Source organism: Zalophus californianus, chromosome 1 (genome assembly GCF_009762305.2).
Source record: "Zalophus californianus isolate mZalCal1 chromosome 1, mZalCal1.pri.v2, whole genome shotgun sequence".
NCBI classification, from domain to species: Eukaryota; Metazoa; Chordata; class Mammalia; order Carnivora; family Otariidae; genus Zalophus; species Zalophus californianus.
Window position 1 is genome coordinate 114666496 of NC_045595.1, and position 10224 is coordinate 114676719.

Sequence of the window (10224 nt, forward strand, 5' to 3'; positions counted from 1 at the left end):
ATGCCCTCACCTATATGTATCTGCCTACCCTCACTATTTTTACTGATATATTCCTCAGAGCCTTTAAGATGAGGATCTCCTGATAAAGTGTGAAACCTCAAGCCATGCGGCAGGAAGGCTACTCCTTCCTGGCAGTGCCCAGGGGAGGTGAGGGGTGCATACGCAGGAGATGAGCCTTGTGTACGTGCACCCAGACTCTCCCGTGTGTGTGAGATACCAGCTGCTCAAGCTAATGAGCTCATTCTGTCTTTGCAGGTGGTTTTATCAGTTTCAATGGCTCCTGGAGGGTCCAGGGAATCCTGGCCATGTCTCGGTCCCTGGGGGATTATCCGCTGAAAAATCTCAATGTGGTCATCCCGGACCCAGATATCCTGACCTTTGACCTGGACAAGCTTCAGCCGGAGTTCATGATCTTGGCATCAGATGGCCTCTGGGATGCTTTCAGCAATGAAGAAGCTGTTCGATTCATCAAGGAGCGCTTGGATGAACCTCACTTTGGGGCTAAGAGCATAGTTTTACAGTCATTTTACAGAGGCTGCCCTGACAATATAACGGTCATGGTGGTGAAGTTCAGGAATAGCAGCAAAACGGAAGAGCAGTGAACCCTTCCGGGTCTTGGCTTCCCTTGCCTAAAGGACTCTCAACACACTGGTCTCTTCTAATGTAGTGAAAGCGTGGGAGTTACAGTTAGGATCAGCCACCTAGACGTGGGATTCCCCGCCCTGGTGGGCATAGGTCTATATGCAGTAATGAACAGAGGGTGCTCTTGGCCCACGTAGCTGAGAGGCTGGAAAATGGTTTCTTCATGTGTTCCCAATTCTTTCCTCCGATGTTCAAAATATATAAATATATAGCTGTAGATTCACAAGTATGACGTGAACGGCACATGTGCCATATATTCTCCCCTTTGGGATTCTTTTCAAGACCTCTTCCTGGATTCTCCAGGCATCAGACTCTGTCCTGTCTTTGGAGTGGTGCACAGAGCAGGCCTCCAGAGCTGCAGGGGACGGCCTACCGTGGCCCCTGTGAGTCTGGGCGGACAGGCCGATGCCCGCTGCTGAGCGGCAGAGCTATCCTGAGAGGGCTTTGTCCTCCTGAGCCCAGCTTTTCTGCTCAGCAGCAGCCCAGACACAGATGTGAAATGGTTTATTATTCCGTGGCCGCTTTTGGAGACGGGGGGGGGAAGTGGGAGGATGGGAGCCGCCTGCACAGCAGACATAACCTTTTCCCCTGGCTTCCTTTCTTACTTAAATAGACTCTGTGTGCCACCTGACCTGTCTTCATGCGTTTATCCTAATCGTGCATGACCTTAACCTTTTGCTTCTACCTTACCTTATGTAATAGGCAGCTGTGAAACCACCACCAGACGCCACGATTTTTTGTGTACCAAGAAACCTATTAGGGGAAATGAACAAAGCAAATCACAATACCATAATTTCTGCACTCTTTAAGGGTAGATAGAGGGAAATAGTGGCCAAATAAGTCACAGTGCCCCCTGGGAAATCTGCTGTTTGCGTTAGGAAAGAAAGCTGGGGAGGTCACCACCCTGAACTGAGCTCCGGTGGCCATTTTTATGCGGGTTTTTTTCCTTCTCTCTCCTGTCCCAGTAGCTTTCAAGTGTCTTTCAAGCAGTGTTCTGATCGGCACAGCCTTGAACTGCATGTGTGTTCCTTGAAGCCGAGGACAGAGTTCCCAGCACAGCTGGGCATTTGGTGATAAAATGCTGGCACGTGCTTCCCCTTGACAGTGGAAAGGCAGCTGCCCGTAACATTTGGATGCAGATCACTGTCCACACCAGGTAGCTTTCCCCAGGCAAGCACAGCCCGCGCCCCCCTGCCCTGCGTGCTGTGGCAACCATGCTCGCTGGCTGGGAATTCAAGCCCAAACCTGTATTGGTAAGTGGCTCAGAGTTATTTCGGGGCCAGTCTTGCCGCTCTTCGTGCCCTGTCCACCAGAATCATGTTTCCAACCTCAGTGTTTTATAAATTAATTGACCGAGTGCTGGGTCGGCCCGTTTGCCTGACTGAGGTGGCTCAAACAACCAGACAAGATTTTTGTTGTGTCCCTACCCTTCTGTGTCTGAAATGCCGAGGTGTCCACCTGGTTTTGTCTTTCTCAAGTGGAAACATTAGTCTTTAGAGCTTCTCAAAGGTCCAATTTACTGGCCACCTCCAGCCCACAGTGCCCCTCCCTCCCTTGCCTTTCTTCAACTGTGGAGCTTTCCCGAAGCGGGTTCCAGGGGAGAACTTGGGAGGATGAAGTTTCCCTTGTGGCTGCCAAGGGCTGCAGCCTGACTGGATTCCTCTAAGCACTTACCGTCTTTTGACTGCAATGAGAATTAATAATGGTTTCCCAAGCGATTTGCTCACTTTTGTAAACTGTAGCATTAGAATTTCCAGCATTAGAATTAGAACCCTGGTTATTTTTTTTTTTTTTTAGGTACAGAATGTTCTAGTACAAAATATCTGTCACCATTTTAGATTGAAATATTTGCCTATTGAGAGACAATGAACAATTGGATGTGTGTATTTGGGGACGGGGTCAGGGGAGAGGAAGATGGGAGACAGGCTGGTTGTGCTCAGTGATGGGATGGGCAAGCCAGGTGGCCTTGCTTGGAGATCTAGGACATTCTGACTCTGGCGAGTTACCAAAGCCCACCATCTAACTGAAGGTCAGGAATAAGCAATTTCAGCATTTTATGCTACCCAGTCCAATTTCCTTTTTTTATTTTTAACCCTAAAATTTATATTGACAAGGGAAAGAGATCTTTTAATTCCATGATCATTATTAGTAAGATGAAAATAGACATGTTTTGGTGAAGATGAAAAAGCAAAGCTACAGGAAATTAGTGTTTGTTTACCCTGCACAGGGTCTTCCTGGGTGGTGCCGAGGGCAGGCGTGCTGGCCTTCCCCTCCAGCTGAGGTTACCGGGTGTCTTCTACAGTTTGCTTTGTAGAATTAATTCATTTCTGAATTTAACCATGTAGTGTGTGTATTTCCTACTCCCTTTCTTCTGCCTCTTTTCCTCCCACTTTGGCTTGTAGATTTTTTAAAGACAGATGTTTTAGGCAAAATAGTAGCAGTTTGATTAAGAGTTATGTCTAAAATCAGAGCACTTTGCTCCCCGCGCCCCCCCCCCCCCCCCCCCCCCCCCCCCGTCCTGGAGCTCTCTCTCTCTCTCTGCCCCTCATCCAGCTGTTAGGGGTCTGCAGACATCACCCCAGGGGTGCCCTGTGGCTCATTTTCTAGGGACAACAAGGGAAAAGTTGAATCTAGCCTTTAGGGAAATTGTTTTGAGAAGTTTGCATGTGAAGCTTCCCTAAACAGCACTGCCAAAGCTTTGGAATTATCACATGAGGCTGCCCGGACTCCCCAGCCCGAGTTCGCATTGCCAATAGCCCCATAGTGCCAAATTTGGGGATGGTTTTTCATTTCTTTTAGAAATGACGTTGGGAATGAATGACCACATGCTTACGAGCCCCCAGCAAGATGCCAAGCGCAGACCCTCATGAATGCTCCGCTCCGCTGTTGCCCCACCAGCAGTTTGTACTCTTAACATGGGTTGGGATTGGGGGGAGGGGATAGGACAAGATAGGGAAAATTTTTTTGAAAATTCACTGTATTTGCAATTCTCCAATTAAAGGAATAAATAATACATTAAAAACTCCAAAGCTAGTTCCCAAGACCTGCATTCATTTTATGTGACCAACTTGCCCAAGGCACTGAGCTCTGAAGTCACTATTCTAATACAACATGACTGTGCGCATATGTACACATTACTGGTAACCCGCGGCTGTGTTCTATGCCTTGCCTTAGATAGAAGGTATTGGCCTCTTGAATCTTGTCTCTGTAAAAAGAGTATTACAGAGAGTGTTTTCTAGAGTGAAGGAGCATATGCAATCTGGGTAACTTAAAACAGGGCTTATTTCATGCAACTGTAATGATTTCAGCCCACATACATTCTGTGCAGACAGGATTGTGTGAGGATGATGGCATTGTTTCAATCCTATCTGAAGTAATTCTGGGAAACTGATGACGTTATTGAATTGGATCATTTGGATATCCGGCAATACATGAGGGATACGCAAGGGAGTGATCACCTTTTCCTTTGCCAAGTATATCTTGATTTTCTGGATGTTTTTCCCCCTGAATTATTGCTAGATCTAATACTCTTACAACCATGTCAATGAAGAAGGTTTAGAAAGGGCAACATTTCACTGTACATTTGAAAGTATGTGAATACACACTCTGGATGAAGTTTTATTCTTCCATGATTTCAGAAATGATTTTTTTCTCCTTTGACCCATCATCATTAGACTGATCTTCCCTTAATATTCTCCTAAAATTGCCTTAGCCGGTCACACCAGCGTTCCTGAACCAGCTCTGCAGAAATGACATGACTGTTAGATACCACACTGGGGCCTATTTAATTGCCTCTAGGTTAAATCATTGGTATCTGGACTTTTGAACTACTTAGTTGAACACTGCAGGAGTAAAAGAATCCAGTGTTCCCCCAGAGTGTGTTCCATAGAACACAGTTCCAAAGATGATCTTCCAAATATAGGGTTCCATGGTCAAATGAGTTTGGGAAAGATACTATCTTAAAAAGTTAGTGCATATAAGCACACAGAAGGTTTTAATTTAAATGCCCTATGGGTGGGCGGTGGAGACAGGGGAAGAAACACACCATAAATGTAATTTCAGTTAGCTCTGTGCTTTCCAGATTAATTTGGCCAGAGAAACTTTTTTGAGTAACACCTAGTAACATTCCAAGGAGCTTGTGTTCCACAGGACCCACGTTGGGAATTTCTGGCATATGGAAATAGTACTATTTTCTCATTCACTACAACTCTTAGTGGTAGCCGCACATTTTGCAATTTTGAAACACGAGTCCTTTTCACATATGAGGCTGATTTGTTAATGAAAGTGGGAAGAAACAGTATGACTTAATAAGACCCATCAGCAGCTTCCCATTGATAACAGAAGCCCAGCAGTCCTACCTGAAGCTCTAAACTTCTCTCTTTTGTGTTAATAATAGGCAGGAGCCTTGCCATATAGCTAGGGATTTCTCATATTCATTCCAAGAGCTTTCAGTTGTATTTTTGAAGTCATCTTTGCTTTCCAGATTGAATCAAAATAAATATTTTTACATCTCATCACTATGTGAAAGTTTAGAAATACATATTTAAAACAGTAGAAAAGGAGGAAAAAGACATTTGGTTATAATTCATTTTAAAATTTTAACTAGATTTTTAAAATTATGTATCCATTGTATAATAATGGAAATGTAAACTATTAACACTTATTTACTCTTTGTCCTCTGTCATTCTTTCCAGATTCAATGAAATAATCTGAAATCAACCAAAGCTCATTTGTTCTAAAATCCCTGTCCCATGTTGTCCCACTTTTCACATATTATGTATAGGATTAAGTTTGGTGAGTTACCTCTTGCTTAAAATGTAGGGCTTGGCTATAACTCTGTACTCGTCACGCTCGCCCTGGGCAGGCCTGGGACGCGCTAGGGAATCCTGAAATAACAGATGAAACAAATTTAGTCCAAAACACCACGCACAGTGAAGTTAGGGTAAAGTCATTAATCAGAATTATCAGGAATACATCCACCCTGTGGACATTATCCAAAATAGTAAAAAACTGAAAGTAAAACTGCTTAAGCTAGGTGGCAGATTTCAGAGGGCAAGTGACAGTTGAATTAGATATGTGCTTCTAGACATGTTTGGTAATATGTAAATTTTTTTTGCTAATTCTTAATGTCGGTGCTTTGTTATTTTCTCTTTTTACCACTGTTAAACCGCAGACTGTTTAACTAAGGGTGGATTATGATCATTTTGATGTGTTTAGTAATAACCACACCATCATTTGTACAACCACTTTAATAAATCCAAGTTAAGGACTTTGAAGAGAGCATGAAGTAGCTATTCATTTTAACGAATCACAAAGGCATTTTCATAGTTCAAAACTCTGCCAACAAGCAAGCAGCAAAGGTGCAGTTTATATTTAGAGATGTGGTTTCATTTATTCTATAAGTCCTATAACCTGGCATTATTTAACCACAAAATCCCCTCTGACATTTGCCAAATCCAAATTAATCTCAAAATCTCCGAGGACCTGAGTCCTTGGCTCTGAGCACAAGCAGACTGCTATGGAGGTTCTGGTGGCAGATTGTGATGGGGGACGATTGGGGGCTGGACAGTGTGCCTGGGTTGCTTGCTGTCTCTGTGGGAGAGGGACTGTGTGTGTATCTGCCACACTCTCTCTTCACCTTTTGTCATGAGGAAATTCAGAGATTAAAGATGATAACATGTTTCTATATAAATCTGACAATGCATAATTTAAAACATGTTCACACAGAAGCAAAGACAGAAGTAATAATCAAGGAATTGGGGAAGAAAACCTGTAGGGTACCCAGACTTTAAAAATGTAAAAAAGTAGTTTTTCCAAAAATCAGACTTCAGTCATAGCAACTGCGGACACCTGCACACAGATCAGTAGAAGGCAGTTTTCCCACATCTCACCTATTCAAACAAGAGGCTTCCTAGGTAGAGTATTGGCTAATGCTTTTTTTACGTGTTAGTCAAAGACAGAATTCTAAAGCTTGTATAGGACTGTTAGAATAGGCAGCATCACATCTAAGAAAAATAGTTTGGAACATTTTTTAATTTAAAAAAAGGCAAAATTAATTACCAGTATGGTCAAAGTCAGAATGTAAAGAAAAGCATTTTTGAGAAAATATAAAAGACAAAATTAAAAGAGAATCGTATCAGAGGAAATATTTTAAATTAAGAAAAGGAGGCATATTTTATTACATAATGAATCATGCTTTCTGATATTTGTGTTTTTTCTGGAACTAAGGAGATAACATTGAAATAAGAAAATGAACATTGAGTTATTTGTAAATGCAGTAACATTACAGTCCCTATTCCATTCTTTCCCAATGAAAATGGATATGTGTGGCCTTATTTATTGCTGTCCTAAACGACCTTCACTGTTCTAGGTTCTGTTTACTTTGCAAATCTTAGAAGTGGTTTTACCCTGCATCCTTCGAATTTTTGCATCTTCCAAGCAGAAATACCCCCTTTTAAGAGTTTTTTAAACAGTAAGACAAAGTGATAGGCCCTTCATTTTCCAGTGCCCAGATAAAACCGAAGCCAGATCAACACAGTCACAGCTCCAACAGAGAGCGAGGTTTAGTAGACATAATTTTTCAAAGGCCAACATGAATACCAGTGAGTATTCAGTTTAAAACAGACAGTTACAAACAACAGGGTGATTCAGTGTTCTTGCTTTTTGGAGGTTTTCTAATCCGTATAATACAAAAGGTCATATTTGCTCATATAATTAAAAAAAAAAAAAACACCAATCGTGGAGATGATGATTTAGACATCTTTAACCCAAGAGAATGATGTTGCTTGTGCAAATTTTAAATTTCTGCCTGTATTAGTACATGTAAGAATAAACAATGATTGCTTAGTGTACTAATGAAAAGATATAAATCCTGCTATTTGAGAAAAAACTAGAACCGTGGGACGTGAAGCAAGACTACTGTCCCCATTTAGGCTTCAAGACTACAGCCCGTCTTCATGTGTTGATCATTTTGGTTGTCTTTTTACCTCAGGTATATACTCAGAAAATAGAGTAATAAACACAAAAAATGGAGAGAATCCAATAACTTTTGCTTCTATTTTAGAAAGCAGAGGCACCTGGCTGGCTCCATCAGTGGAGCATGCAACTCTTGATCTCGGGGTCATGAGTTCAAGCTTCATGTTGGGTGTAGAGATTACTTAAAAAAAAATTAGAAAGCAGTGTTTGCCCTTTTCAATTTATCTGAAATACTTGTTCATATTGAAACGTTAACACCTACAACATGGTCTCCGGTTTACCCTTTGATTACTCAAGCAAATGGATTTGATTTAGAGCACTTACACGACTTCAAATCAGGCTGTCCAGTTAAAATCTATTTTGCAATGCCTCAGCGTTCCTATGGTGAGCCAGGAAAAAGAAAACAAAAACAAAAGAGAAAAACACTTTAGTAAGGCCAGAGAATGGTTATACTGACAAGCCTGGAAAATAGTAATGAAAAAGCTAATTCCAAAACACTCCAATGTGAACCATGTTCACGTATATAATTTCTATATGCCAAATGTACAGGGTGTATTTTTAAATATAAGCATCATTGCATTTATAACAGATTGATCTACCTTATGAACAGATTTAATTAGAAATCTGTTTTTAGAGCAAAAATTCTGTATTTTTGCTGTAAGTACATCTACTTGTATGTTTTGTTCTTTCCTTTCCTTTTTTTTTTCTTTTTTCCTGAGCACCTACCATGTGCCAAGCAGAGGGAGTCTGAGTAGGTCTAGAGGTGACCACTCAGGCATCATCTCTGCCTTCTTTTACAGCCCAACGGAGGCTTCACAGATATTATAACACTCAGCATTGGCTGAATGGGATGAAAATCGGCATCTTTCATGATTTCCTCCAATGGCCTTGGATTTGTGAGGACAAGGCAGAATTACATACAGTAATTCCTTCCTACACACAAGAGAGTGCACGACAAAAGGTTAAGCATATCTTGCTTATATCCAAGCAAATTCCATCAGATATGTTAGATTACCTAAGTTTCCCAAGGATTGAGTGAGGAAGTGAGACAGGGAGCCCCTGGGGACCAGGGCAGGGGTAAGGCTGTCTCCGTAGGAGGCCTCCACCCAAGTGGGACAGCAGCTAGACAAGAGCTCAGTAGTAGTATGGTCAAAGCCAAGGTGTCTCTCCCTTCAGGATCCTTTCCTGAAGGAAAGAGAGAATTGCAAAAAAAGAATAGGGAATAATGAGAACATCTCTCCGTGGCCAATTTTAATTTTTGTTCCCAAGAAGCTATATAGTGTAACAACCTTATGCCCCAAAAAAGAACCCAGAACTGAGAGTGTTTTGTTTTGTTTTAAGATTTTATTTATTTAATAGAGAGAGAGTGTGCAAGCAGGGGGAGAAGAGGGAGAGGGAGAAGCAGACTCCCCACAGTGCAGGGAGCCCGATGTGGGACTCGATCCCAGGACCCTGGGATTACAACCTGAGCCGAAGGCAGACACTTAACTGACTGAACCACCCAGGCGCCCCCTGAGAGTATTTATCAACAGTGTTCATGAATCTATAAATTAGTGAATTCATCACACAGAAAATTGACATGTCTCAGTAATATAATAATTTCTTGGTTTTAAATACGAACAGAAGACTAAATGCCAGATTTTTTTTTTTTTTTAAATCATAAAGTTGGTATCCATAGTAACTTTAAATATTCCAGAGTCTGGGCATGGAATTTAAGTTTTATATTTTGAACAAAATAGCAACATCTATTTTTTGTATGGCACAGCAAAACTAAATACCAGACTTTTATTTTTAACTACAGAGGCCACCACTTATTTCTAAGTTCTTTGCCTGGGCATCTTCCCTAGACATCTCTTTCTGTCTATGCCAACTGCTTCTTTACCAAGTAATATTAGCTACTGCCAAATTACATTAGAATCCTATTGAATTCGAAGAACAGAAAGTGAATGATAAGAGATTGGGAATATCTCAGAGTGATCAGAAGTGGGGGATTCTGTTGCCATTTTGTTTCCTTTTTTTATTTTATTTTATTATGTTATGTTAGTCACCATACATCCCATCATTAGTTTTTTATTTATTTTTTAAATTTTATTATGTTAATCACCATACACTACATCATTAGTTTTTGATGTAGTATTCCATGATTCATTGTTTGCGTATAACACCCAGTGCTCCACGCAGAACGTGCCCTCTTTAATACCCATCACCAGGCTAACCCATCCCCCTACCCCCCTCCCCTCTAGAACCCTCAGTGTGTTTCTCAGAGTCCATAGTCTCTCATGGTTTGTCTCCCCATCCTATATCCCCCCCTTCATTTTTCCCTTCCTGCTATCTTCTTCTTCTTCTTTTTTAAACGTAAATGTATTATTTGTTTCAGAGGTACAGGTCTGTGATTCAACAGTCTCGCACAAGTCACAGCGCTCACCATAGCACATACCCTCCCCAGTGTCTATCACCCAGCCACCCTGTTTCTAAGCATGAGAACATATAAAATTCAAATTACATCAAAACAATTTATGATTCGGTAAGATTAAAACCAGAGGTGGAGCTCCATTATTAATGAAGGAAAGAAGGAAAGGAGAGTTGAAGAGAGAAAGAAAAATATCA

General features: G+C 41.4%; 1 protein-coding gene across 1 annotated transcript in view; it reads left to right on the top strand.

Annotated features, from left to right (window-relative positions):
• PPM1L (protein phosphatase, Mg2+/Mn2+ dependent 1L) overlaps positions 1-9728 on the top strand; it is a 296935-nt gene extending 287207 nt beyond the window's left edge. The window contains exon 4 of the mRNA XM_027583090.2: positions 256-9728. Coding sequence (XP_027438891.1) covers positions 256-602 — 347 coding nt within the window. The 3' untranslated portion in view covers positions 603-9728. The remainder of the gene's footprint in view (positions 1-255) is intronic.
• The last annotated feature ends 496 nt before the right edge of the window (positions 9729-10224 follow it).